The 14,363-nt window shown below is 28.1% G+C and overlaps 1 protein-coding gene across 1 annotated transcript in view; it reads right to left on the reverse strand.

Moving 5' to 3' along the window:
* Nucleotides 1-14,363, reverse strand: part of LOC107446210 (zinc transporter ZIP10) — an 88,479-nt gene that overhangs the window by 29,429 nt on the left and 44,687 nt on the right. The window contains exons 3-6 of the mRNA XM_043040418.2: nucleotides 5,041-5,152; nucleotides 4,851-4,946; nucleotides 2,555-3,300; nucleotides 1,375-1,540 (exon numbers count right to left, since the gene is read on the reverse strand). Of these exons, the coding sequence (XP_042896352.1) occupies nucleotides 1,375-1,540; nucleotides 2,555-3,300; nucleotides 4,851-4,946; nucleotides 5,041-5,152 (1,120 nt within the window). The remainder of the gene's footprint in view (nucleotides 1-1,374; nucleotides 1,541-2,554; nucleotides 3,301-4,850; nucleotides 4,947-5,040; nucleotides 5,153-14,363) is intronic.

Below are 14,363 nucleotides of genomic sequence, written 5' to 3' on the forward strand. Positions count from 1 at the left end.
TTTTTTTTTTTTTTTTTTTTTTTTTTTTTTTTTTTTTTTTTTTTTTTTTTTTTTTTTTTTTTTTTTTTTTTTGCTATCTATGTTTGAACAATAAAATATTAGCATTCCAAAACACTTACAAATTTTGATATCGAATTTTTAGAAATAAAATTACAGTTGTTTTTTCCCTGGCTGACAGACGAAACTGAATTAAAATGTTTTTTGTTTTGCTTCAAGAACTTTAACCCTTATTTATTTGAATAAATTAGACTCTTAAGGCGAAGTAAAATTCATTCTCAGAAATTTTCGAATAATTAATTTTTTTTTGTTATCAGAAATCTCATATGCTTCAGAATTTTTCAGCATTTCAATTGAATTTTTAACGAACGTAGATTTTGAGAAAATATCTTTACGCTAACACACATTACAAAAAAAGTTAAAAATTTATTTTTATCAAACTTTAAGTAAGAATGTTTCGATTTTTCTTTAAAAATTCAATATTAAATAATATATTCTGTTCTATTTCATTGTTTTATTTATTTATTTTTTAATTTTTAAGATTTTAATTCTAAACACAGTTCTAAATCACATTATTGACCTAGAGAAAATTTTTTGATATTTTTTATTTATGCAATACAATTTGTTGTACAGCTNCACTGAAGGGATGAAAGGCTGAGTCAACCCTGCCCGGCCCGAGGATCGAACCAGGGACCTGTGGCACGACAGCGCGAAGCGCTACCGCTCAGCCACCGGGCGTCCTTTACGCTAACACACATTACAAAAAAAGTTAACAATTTATTTTTATCAAACTTTAAGTAAGAATGTTTCGAATTTTTCCTTAAAAATTCAATATTAAATAATATATTTTGTTCTATTTCATTGTTTTATTTATCTATTTATTTTTAAATTTTAAGATTTTAATTCTAAACACAGTTCTAAATCACATTATTGACCTAGAGAAAAAATTTCGATATTTTTTATTCATGCAATTCAATTTGTTGTACAGCTGTTAGCATGATAGTGAAACTTAGTAGTTTTTAAGCTCAAATTTGCCCTTATTTTGAAATACATACTATAATTTTTTTCTACATATAATATAATTTTAGCTTAACAAACACTTACCCCTGCTTACCAAACATAAAATTAAAATTTTAAATTGAGCCTCTTTTTAAAACAAATTGTGTCGAAACCAATTAGATACCTTAATTTAACGAAAAAATTAAGCTAGCAAATTTATTAGAAAAAAAATCATGTCTTAAATCATTGATCGTGAATTTTATATTTACGTCTTCTATTTGAAAAAAAAAAGATATGTAATTCGAAATACAAAAATTTGGTAAAATAGTAGTGTCTTTTTTTTCTGCCTTATAACTTATATAGATAAATTTTACTTACCTTCCATCTTTGAGGGCATAACTGCAGGTGGCAAAACAGGATTTGTGCAGACACCACTCACAATTTGTTGAATCAAAGCTGGACAGATTTCGTAAAAGCTATCTTTTGATAGAGAACCATTAGGCTGATGTCCGAATTTTTGGAAGAGCTCTTCTACAGTCAGGCACTGCGTAGTTATAAATATTTAAAAAAAAATCAATAAACAGGAAAATTAAAATAGAATCAATTTACTGTAATTTTGGATTTTAAAAACTTTATAGCTGTGTTGTTAATATTTTAGAGACATGAATTCAAATAATAAATACGATGACAAATGCATTTGCTAATGACTTTTTACTCAAAAACTATTCAGAGATTTAAAAATACTTTTTTTTCAAAAAATCATGTACGAAACGTGAAAATTGTATAAATAAATAAATAAAGTTATATTTGACGATTAGTTTCATAAGGAATTTTTCACTTGTTTTCTAGTTTACTTTAAATTTAAATTAACAAACATACTGAATGAACTAAATTAAGAAGTATCAAGGCCACTATAATAGTTTAAAAATTAAAAAAAAGAGAATAAATCAAAATTTAAACGTTCTTCACTATACAAGTATGGAATTGTAAATATTAATTTTTTTCAAACAAGTGATATCAAACAAAATGACGTTCGCACAGGTTTTCTTCGTTGAAGCCTCTCTATTTGTAGGGTGCACGGCTTAAACAGCAGTATATGCTGTTTCAAAGCTAGATACAATTTTAAAAATAAATACAATTAATATACAATTTAAAAAAAAAAAAAAAAAAAAACGAAGATACGCGTACCGGAAGATTGTATTTGCCATAAAGTGTAGGAAACTTCAGCCAGGACCTGGCTTAAAACGTGTAATCTCTAAGTCGCAAGCCTAAAAATATTAGATAAATTTTAAATAACAAGATTAATTTCGACTTGTTAAATCCAATCTAAAAAATTTAAAAAAAACGAAAATACGCGTACCGGAAGATTGTATTTGCCATAAAGTAGAAAGTTCAAAAAAGAAATTTTTTTTTTGCTCAACGAAGGAAGATTTAGAAACGACAACTTAATAATTTTTTAATTGTCTATTTTAAGATATCTAAATAAAAACTTTTTGTTTATTTATAAATATCCTTATTAAGAATCAAAACAATATTCAAATAAATGAAACTTTCCCACCTTGGTAGCTAAACTAGCAAACTGATGCGGCGTTCCACTCAACTCCACGTTCCGATTGTATTCTTCGCTTTCTAACAAATAAACTTTTTTGACATCATCACTATGTCGATTAAATTGAATATGGTGCTGGTCCTCGGGCAAAGAAAAATCACTTTTCAAAGATCTGGCTGGCTGATTGAATTCTCCAGGTTCCACAACTGGTCTTTCAGTCGATTCGGATCTCTTACTTCGATGGACGCCTGTTGATGTACCATTTTCCGCACTTACTTCCGTAGAATTTGCTGTTAATATACCAGTGGATGCTGTTTCCTCAGTAGAACCCAGAGAATACAAAGCTGTTACGTTGTTGTCACCAACAGAAATAGTGACACTAACCTCAGTCACTGATTCATTTAACTTTTGTTCGATATCAGATGATGGAAAAGTGACATCATGATTAAGATGATTGTGCTCAATGTGATGCATATGATCGTGATCGTGGTGAAGATGATCATCGTGGTTGTGGTGGAGATGATGATGACTGAAATGGCCCATGGTATCATTGTGTAAATGATGGGGATGGCTATCATGGTCGTGGCCATCATGAGAATGTCCAGAGTGGCTATGATAATGGGAATATTCGCCATGAGTATGTTCACAATCATGATCATGCTCGTGCTCATTGTCGTGGTGATGAGAGTGATGATGGTTGTGATCGTGGTCATCGCCCTGGCCACTTTGTAAATCGTGCATGATTCTTTTGAGTCCTAAAACATGCAAAATATAAAAATATAGTAGCTAATAGCATATAAAAAAATTAATTAATTGTACATGCTGATATTAAAATTAATACAGGGTTCCCACTCAATTTCAGGAGAAAAATTCCCTGACTTTTCCAGATACATCAGGAAAATTTCCTTGAAAATGTAGGCCATATTTTATCTATACCAAGCAATTTTTCATTAGAAAACTTACATGTTTTATTTGTAATATCAAATATTAGATTTTGTGAGCAAAGAAATATCAATGAATCAGGATAGAAGCATAAGAAATTAGCCTTATTTAATTCTATCAAGCTTTCGAAATTTAAAAATTGTTGTGATATGTATTTGATACAAAGAAAATTTTTTAAGTAAAATCGTTTTAAATTAAATAGATTATTCTGTAACTTGTTATAAAAGAGATTGTTCATTCAACGAAATATCCTTAAAATTTTTTAATAATTTCAAACTTTTCAGTGAAGACTTCAATTTTCAAAGCACTTGATGAACAACTACTAGATTTTACAAAACATATTTATATGACATTCCTATGCTGTACAGTGCCCAAAAAAATTAAACGGGCCACCCTCAGTAACGTTTGATCCCCCTAATGATCGGATTTTCAAGTAATAGGACTCAATCTTAAAGGCTCGGACGAGTGACCTCTAAGCTAATTAATTAGTACAGACGATATTTTAAGTTACGAAATCAGATACGAAAACGTACTTTCTCTGAATAAACATACCCTTTGTTTCGACGGATTCGAACATTTCGATTTCTGATCACCAAAGTATAGGGGGTAGCCGCAATCTGAGAAATATGGTACAATAGTTTGGGCAGGAAAGCTGTCCAAGGTTTGCACATCTTAATGTTAATTTTACTTTTTCACCACATCTCGATAATTTTTTAAGCGAATTGAACTAATTTTGCACACAACTATAAAATTCGTTTATCCAAAGAAATTTTCATACAAAATATATACGTTAGGGAATATTTATTATTTTTTATTATTTTATTTAACTACAGTCGAGAAAGTTTTGACTGATAAGGTATAGAATTTCGTACATCACTTAAAGAATGCAATTCTAATTCTAAATGACAAAATACAAAATTTCCTCAAAATCGGTGAATAATTCCGTAGAAGTCAAATTTTGAAAAAGACGCAGTTTTATATTTACAGGTGTATTCACAAAAAGTAACTAATTAATTAGCATATTTGAGATCACCCCTTCAAACCTTTAATATAGACCTTGAAGATTGGATCATTAGATTATTTAGGGTGGTCCGTTTATTATTTTGCGCACTATACACTAATCAAAACATTAATTTCTTTAATATTTAATATTTCCTTGAAACAGCAGTAATTGCGTTTACAAAATATAAATTTTGAATAACGTTTATCAACTTCATTTATACATTTTCATGTACAACAAAAACATTACATTTAGACAATTTTGATAAACGTTTATCAACTTCATTTATACATTTTCATGTGCAACAAAAACGTTAAATTTAGACTATAAAAGAATCTTTTCAATCTAAAATAATATATTTACCTTCGACAGTGATGTAAGGCGAACAAGCTTCACCATAATGATGAAAAATATCGTCAATAAAATCTGTTACTGATTCTCCAGAATTTATGCAGTATCCTTTAGAAAAAATGAAATAAAAACTACTTATTAAACATAAATAATTAAACAAATTATTCACCAAATTACTAGATTTAATATTACTTTCACTTACCTTGAAATAAGTAACCCATCACTACTGCAAACATTCTTCTAGTATCAGACACAATATTATTAACATCATGAAAGCTTGGTAATTCGGAAAGTATTTGATCGGCATCCAGACACTAAAAAAGATAGAACATTAATAAAGAATATTTCAGAACATTATTATTTAAAAATTTAATACAGTTGAATTTGCAAAAAAAAAAATTATATATTATATAAATTATATATNTATACACGACTAAAACGAAATAAAGGAGTAAATATTTCTGGAAAATATTATGGTCAGTAACTTTTATAAAATTGGATTCTTCAGGTCAACCGATTTCACTCCAATTTTGTATTTTTTTACGTAAAATTACATACTTTAAAATCGTATACCTTACAATTCAAAATTTTTTCGACTATTATTAAATAAAATAAATTAGATGTTGTCGCACCAAATGTACACCATGGTAGAATAAAAAATAATAAATATTAACTAAAACTTATTTTTTGCATGGAATTATCTTTGTGTTAACCAATTTTAGAATTGCGTGCAAAAATTTTTCAATTCGTTTAAAAAGTTCTCGAGGTATGTCGAAATACGCAAAAATTAAAATTAACATTATGAGGTTCAAACTTTGGACCGCTCTCCTGATCAAACTATGGGGATTTTTTTTTCCAGATCGCGACTATCCCTTATATTTTGGGGGTCAGAAATCTGAATCCGTCGAAAAAAAAGGTATGTTTATTCAGAGAAAGTGCGTTTGTGCGTCAGATTTCGTAAATCAAAATTCATGAGTAAAATTAAAAATCATAAGGCATTTAAACCATTCATTTGGTAAATGTTTCGTTCATATGGTAACGGTTTACTGGAAATTCTAGTTTTCAAAATTTTTCGTGTAGTACAGAACAAATGTTTTTTATGCCATGTTTCAAAGTATCAAAATTAAAGTACCAAATTTTATCACATACTGTAAAATCATCTTTGATTGTTACTTGTACCAAAGTCATTACCATAGCTCTTCGGTAAAAAGTACCGAGCTTTTTGGAGTAACTAATTAGCGGTAAGTTTTACTATATTCTGGAAGTTTTGACCATACTTTTTTTTTTCCTCAACTTGAACGGAAACAAAGCTGAACAGAACATCTGACAGGTTAACAATTAGCAAAAAATTTGAACCGTATTATGGTTCAAGTTACCAAAATAAAAATTCAAAACTGAATCATTTTTTTCTCAAATTAAACTATCAAGTTTAAAAGTAAAAACTTCTAAAACTCTTAGAGCACTAATCTCAGAACAAATATAATAATGTTAAAATCCCTATCAGAAAGAAAAAGAAAGTTCAAGAACGTTGTAACAGTGCACCTGCTGAGGCGCAATCGGCATGGAAAGCTTTATAAAACTAGGAAGTAATCAAGATGTGGATAATCTGTGAGATGTTTATTTTTTCATATTATAATGAAAAGAGTTCATCCTGTTAAGTAATGAAATGAATCAAATATATGCTGGACTTATCTGAACCAGTTTCCTTTAACAAGTTTGGAATAAAAGATACTATGTAATAGTTAAAGGCTTTTTTTTGTTTTGTTTCGTCAGGTTAATGATAAAAAATGAAATAAAAAAGTTCATCTTTTGTCTGGGCTAATTGGTACGCATGTCAATCATGAGAATCGCAGAAATTAATTGTATTTTTATTTTATAATAATTATATCAATTATTGTCAAAATTAATTTTATTGAATTTAAAAATATATTGATTTTGGTTTCTTTTTTAATAAAACAGAACCTTATTTTTACATATTTATAACCGCACACTGATTTTTGCAATTTTTCAAAAAGTCCCAAAAACTTCCAATTCACAAAACGTCTAGAATATCTCCTATTAAGTATTTTTGCCTCAATAAAATATTTATATTTTACACAAATGACTTCCGACAATCACCCTCTAAAATGTTTAAACTTATATATTGCATCTAAAATAGATATTAATTATTACTAAATCACACTAATTATTATTATTAAATATGAATTATTATCAAACTAATTAATATTATTAATTATTACTAAATTACTAAATCAGCCTAATTAAAAAAATATTGCTGTAGAAATTACGGCATAATATTTTACGGTAAAAATGGATTTTACGGATAATACAATCAAAATATCGGATTTTTTTAAAGCGTATTATATAATTAAACTACACCCTAATGCAGGGGTGGCGAACCTTTATACACCAACGTGCCATTTTTTCTGAAACATTGTTTGATGGGGTCATAGACGTGCCGTCAAATAGTTTTGACTTCGTGATTATTGGGAAAATAATAATACTAAATACTACCAATTCAAAACTCTTTATTTACATTTAAAAAAAAACAAAAAACATTTTGCAATGTCTCAGTTATACGCGTAATTCAACTTAAAGTAACATCAGTGTGACTTCTGTTGTTGCAGATTAGATGACAAATTATTAGGTTGCAAGATGTTAGTTTAAGCAGGACTGTTAATTTTTTTGCTAGTTATTTATTGTTAGCTTGTTTTTTATGGTTATTAATTGTTTTTTTAGCATTAATTGTTAATTTTTATTAATAATTGTTCATTATTTCGTGTGTTTTTTGTGAAATTTAATTTAATTGTTACATATGCTTCATAGTGTAATACCATTTGTGTAATAACAAATGTGATCGGTGGCGTGCCCGAAATATTGCGTCGGGTGCCATAAATGTCACGCCTGCCATTGGTTCGCCATCCCTGCCCTAATGCATAAACTACTATTAATCTTGAATGAAACAAGAACTAAATGAATAGAGTAAAAACAATAACTTACAAATCAGATAATCTAAAAATTTTATAATGACTTGTGATTGCGGTACATTAAGACAGTGGTACGCAATTGAAAAAAAATATCATTTTAAAAAAATTGAAAAAATTACTAGATATCGGATGATTTGTTAGACTAGATGAATGATGTTAACAAATTCAAAAAGTATATCCTAATATTTAAGTAAATAACTAATGACGTAATGAGTAATAAATTAACACTTTGTGGTCGTATTTTGTTGATATTTAATTGAATAAGAAAGGCTGACAACAATCATGCCACAGCAAAGGATAAATAAACATTTAAAAAAAAAACAATACGTTTTACAAGGAAAAAATTATTCTGGAAAAATTACCTTACTCTATAGTAATACATATTTACCTTTCTGATTAAAAAAAAATAAAAATATAAAAACATAATTCTGGTAATAAAACCAAAATATACGGTATTTAAACCATCCATTTGACAATTTTTCCATTCATATATTGTTATGATTTACCGAAAATTCTAGTATACAAAATCATGTTTCTTATTTCAACGCATTTAGTAAAAAATACATAACTGAAAAGTAAATTTAACCGAATAAATGGTTTTTATGCGATGCTCTAAGGTATCATGATAGAATTAACAAATTTTACCACCTTTACTAAATTTTTACCCATATTTTAAACGCTACTTTACTGTTAATTTTACCAAAATCATTTTTAAAACACTTTTGTAAAAATTACTGAGCTTTTAGGCATTTCCATAGAGTCAGAAATACAATAAATTTTAACCATTTTCTGTTGGTTTTGACTATACTTTTTTTTCAGTGTATACACTTAAAAAAAAGAGAGAAAAAAAAACGCTTTTTTAAACATGAATTCTGAGAATGTAAAGTAATAAGAAGAGTAAAGTTTCATGAGTTTCATTTTCACTAATGAAAAAAATTAATTTTTTGTGCAAGAAACCGGAAAATGCAGTTAAAACTAAAAAATTTGAAACCAAGTATCAATACGAGTACATCTAAATTGAGCAATACAATATGTGATACACATCAGCAATATACAACAGTCATGCCAAGCCGGATATAAAGTTAGATAAAGCAAACATTTACACAGTATCTGAATATGAATTTATTTTCAAGAAAATGTAAGGGCTTTTATGTGTTTTACGATCCTGGAAAAACCCATATGAGAATAAATATTTGATTTCCCTTTCTATTTTTTTTTCTACATTTGAGATAAAATAATTATCTCCGTGGGGAATCTCCCGTAATCCTATTTCGTCAAAACCTGCAACAGTAAAATACCTGGAATTTGCATCAATCAACATGTGGAAGTACTGAAACAATCGCTTCATTGTTATGTTGAAAAGTTATGTTCGTGAAACACTATTAAACTATTAATGCTGATTCATGCGTAAAGAAATGAATGCCTTAAGCTCATAAAAGTAGGCAATCAAACTTTTATTTTCCTAAATAAAATTATTACTAAACAGTATACTCTTATAGCATAGCTTTGTCTCTTTGAGATGTGGAGCAATATATGCAAAATAAATACACTTATTTGTGTTCGCAATTAAAAATTCATAAATAATAATCGTTCTAATATAATTCTTTATTTCTCAGTAGATAATATATATTTTAATACAATAATTGTTAGCTCTGTTCTTAGCTTCTTAAACGATGTACTACAGAACATAATTAATCGGTAACCTTAAAATGCAATCAACTTTTGTGTATTATGTTCAGGCATTAATCTCACTAAAAATAATTTTTAAAAGAGACTGGTGACTATTCATAATTTGTAACTTTGCGAAGTAACTGTTTTTTTTTTTTTTTTTTTTNTTTTTTTTTTTTTTTTTTTTTTTTTTTTTTTTTTTTTTTTTTTTCAATATTTCGCTACTTCGAATTTTAGTAACGAATAATGTTGTAATTTATATACTGTTAGAATTTTCATTCTAAAATTATGGAAAAATAACCGGCAGTCGTCTGTCTATCCAATTAACCGTGAAGTTTATAGTAAACAGCGTTTTTTACTTTTACAGTTTTAAAACCGTTTACAACTAGTATGATTAAAAAACCATAAATACAAAACTATGCGGTTTTTTAACCTTTTACAACAAGCATGGTTGCAAAACCATAAAAAAATTAATTGGACATTGGAACTAGGATATTCCTTAGGTAATGGGTATTGGAATTAGGTTTTGTTTTAATTGTGCTTTATCGAGAGGAAATATTGTTTTCTTAAAGCTAGGACTCGTACTACAGTTCTGTTGGTCATGAGATAAACAGATTAGCCGTCTCAGCTATAATATGTACCCTAGGCGGCTTCATTAGGTGGACCTAGTTAATGCAATAAAAATGTGGTTGTTTAAAACCGTATTAGGCAATAGCAGTTAATAAACTGTTTTTCTCACAGGTAACAGTTTCAATACCATTTTATTTATGGTAATTTGACTGTTTCATTTGAATACAGTTAAATAACAATTAAAAAAATTGTCATTTAACCATTTTTTTTTCAAAAAATTTCTGACAATGTGCCCAACAACTTAGTGTATAAAATTATTAATGTCCGCGGTCTCTTTTAATGATTGTATTAAATACTGTACGTTTTCTACAAAAATTTGATAAAAACTGTTTCACAGTTGCATTTTTTTGGATCAAATCTTATCAATAACAGTAGGCACCAAATATTTGTTTGAAACTGTAGTCATTTTTAATTTCCAAATCCAATTTAAAAGTACACAAAAAATAACTATTGACATATTGATGTCTAAAAAATTAGATTTGTTGTTTAAGACCTAAGAATATTAGGTTAAGAAATAAAATAAAAATAATTAATTTAGATTATATGAAAATAAATAAAATAAATTCCAAAAAAGAATTTTGACTTGATGATTCAATGGTAAAAAAAAAAATTTAATTTTTGGCTAATTTTAAGATCAACAAATAAATTTTGTGATACTGTAAAAGATATAAAGTATCGGCACTTTGANTAAGACCTAAGAATATTAGGTTAAGAAATAATAAAATAAAAATAATTAATTTAGATCATATGAAAATAAATAAAATAAATTCCAAAAAAGAATTTTGACTTGATGATTCAATGGTAAAAAAAAAATTTAATTTTTGGCTAATTTTAAGATCAACAAATAAATTTTGTGGGATATACTGTAAAAGATTACGGACCAAATTACGATATAAAGTATCGGCACTTTGAGTGCATAATCAGTAAAATCTAGTTTTATGTCAAATATTATACTGTCATTTTTAAAGTAATATTTATTTAATTAGAGTGATTCAGGGATTTTACGGTAATTATTATAAAAATAACAGAATATTAGATTTTTTGTTCACCCTGAGTTCCGGTGCTTTTTACCATAATTTGGTTCGGAATTTTTTACTGTGTAGAGACACAACAAAAAAGAGGAACGTAAAACTAAAAGGGAGGCCCCAGTTTAAATCGAAAAAAGTTGTCCCGTTACTTCTAAATCTATCGTATCATTAGCCGATGACGGGCTGAGCATCTTTATCTAGAATTATCTCATATCTACCTTTTAATCAACAACGTAATATTGAACAGAATTACAGCAGTGAAGAGTCACAACGAACGATTTTCTTAGAAAAACTCTTAGCGTAATAGGCTTAGAGTAATAATTACGACTTATAATCTGGATACTTGGCATATCAAGGACTGATCTTCAACTTTTACTCCATGGTGTTTGGCGAAAAACAAAGAGACAACCAATAACATTACAAGAATATCTCATTACCTGATTGTTGTAGGTGAAGGGCAGAAATAATTTTTTTCTTTCTGGAAATACAAAGAAAGAATTGTGCTTTGACACCACATCCGTTGGAAGGCGCTAATTTGTTTCGCTAAAAAAATGAGGGAAACTGACAAAATAAGAAATATCTCATCGCCAGAGCATTGTTTCCGATTTCCTCTTATGTCAATCAGCTGACTTTTCAAGCACCTGCTACGGTAGCAAAAAAGGTATAGCACAAATTTTCAAAGCCCACATGAAGCTTTGATGCTTCGCTCAAGGACAATATTTACAAAAATAAGAGCATAAAACCATAAAAAAGACGTCGGTAAAAATCAATATTTTTTCTTAATTTAAAATAATTAAAGCTAAATACTCTAATAGAATATTTTTACAAGCGAATTTTCGCTTTACTATTTTTTCAAGCTCTCAAACTGTCCTACATGATTGCGTATTTGCGTGAAAGATACATTAATGTATCAAGCTTCCTATGCCGCAGAAAAAACCATTCTTGGCAAATTCTATTTCAAGTATATGTTATGAACAAATAATGACAAGATATTATAACCTTGCTATGGAAAGAACTTCCCTAGTCATTCGCCTAGAGCAGTGGCGGTAACTTTGGTTATAAGGTTTACCTATTTCAAGTAGGGGTGTTGGGTGAATATTTAAAAATAATTTTGTTTTGTGATGGCGAGAGTAAAAGAATCAAAGGAGATAGAAACTACCCTCTTTGAAATGCGATATTTTTTATACCATAGCAACAGACGGCCTTAGACTTAGAGACGAGGGTTCTTTCTATAGACAACTATACCCTCACCATAACAGCGGCGAAATATGACAAAATTATGACAGAATTATTTCCTCTCCCCATAACAGCATTTGCCATAATTTGTTTACAGTTCGATATTTTGAAAATGAAAATTTTTTCTATCATTTGCAATTTCATAGTCATAACCTTAGTTTAAATGAACTCTTTTTTTTTTCAAATAATTTAAATTTGAAATTATTAACCTAACAGATATAGAATTTTCAATAAAAAATTTCTCCGCAGTATAAGCGTCCTCTTATGAAGTGCAAAATCAAAATAATACCTAGGAATATGAAGACACAACAATTGAAACTATCGCTGTTGCTTTAAATAAACATCGACTCAAAAACTCGAATTCAGCTTATGAACTCGATTCTAACAAAACAACTTTTCAATCATGCTAAAACCACCATAATTTTTTTGCTGATGCTTAAAAAACCATGAGGAAAATAAGTAGACAAAAGCGTCCAAATTTTAATTACTACTAAATTTTATTAATGTGCCTATTTCATTTAATTTTTAATTCTGCGAGAAAAAACAAAAGAGTATTCTAAGAGGATTCTAAGTAAAAACAAAAAGAAAAATTTAAATAAAATGTTTCTTTTAATATAAAGAAATTATAACAAATAAGTTTGTTAAAATGCTTTATTTGTGTAGTTGCTAATCTTCCTTGATCAGACAACATAAGATCATTGACACTTAAAAAAACCAACTTACGAAATTCATTTGTTTAGTAATATTGATGTATTTAACTTAATACGCAATTCTGAAACAGTAAGTAAATGCATTAACTCCATTAAACACCTGCTGCGTTGTTTGGCATAGATTTTAAAAAGAAAAAAAGGTACTCTCACCTTAGGTCCATTTTATATTCATTATCAGCAGTTAAGTATTTAGAAAGACCAAGTTATACCACATTAAGGATTATCTGGTTCTTACATATTTTTATTTATTTAAAATTACATAAATGTAGTCACAGCTTAATTCAAATATTCCTTACAATCGAATTCATAATTTACTATTTTATATACTAATACTAGACAGAATTAGATTTTTCAATTTTAAAAAAAATCACACTTAGAAACATATAAAAGTTTTTAATTTGGTAACATATTTTTTTCTTTTAAATATTTTAAATTTTTGCAGGAAATAACGAATCGAAAAAATTTCATGAAAAATGGCAGGCAGGGTCTGGGCGTATATTTAAGTTTTTAATGGCATTTCGTTTTAAATAAACGAAAACTGAAGCGAAACAATTAATTAAAGCTAAGAGTTGGTGGTTTTCTTGAATAACATCTAAATCAAATATATAATAGAGAAAATTATCTCAGACGAGCTCGAAAAATAAAAATTTGGGTGTCCTCCAGAAATGAGTCTAAACTGGTCTCAACCCCCAAAAAAACATCGGATTAAATTACATACTTTCGACCGTAAAATCCGGTTTTAATGGAACATATTATGGAACAAAATACCATATTTACCGTAATTTTTACTGTAATAATTACCAGAAAATCATTGAATCAGTCTAATAAAATAATTATTACTCTAAAAATTACTGTAATGTTTTACGGTAAAAATGGATTTTACGGTTAAATTGGATTTTACGGTTAAATTGGATTTTACGGTAAAAGAGATATTACGGTGAAACTGATTGTACGGATGATACTCCCAAAGTGCCGGTACTTATTGGCGTAATTTGGATTCAGAATTTTTTACAGTGCAATTGCTCTTCTAAAGAACCACGCATAAGAGAAAAAATAAATTCCAACGCGATTCGTTAAAACTTGTGCAATAAATGTGATCCTTATCGAAACTTTCACAAGACAAAGTGTCTAAAATTTAAAAAGAACATTAAATTTGCCAAAATTTAATATCTCTGGCGTTTCTAAACAGCTTCCTTGTTGACAGTTTTGATGACGGTGATATGGGCTACACTGTACTGTACCAATTTATTTGAATTTAATTTTTTA

This window comes from Parasteatoda tepidariorum, chromosome 3 (assembly GCF_043381705.1).
Source record: "Parasteatoda tepidariorum isolate YZ-2023 chromosome 3, CAS_Ptep_4.0, whole genome shotgun sequence".
NCBI classification, from domain to species: domain Eukaryota; kingdom Metazoa; phylum Arthropoda; class Arachnida; order Araneae; family Theridiidae; genus Parasteatoda; species Parasteatoda tepidariorum.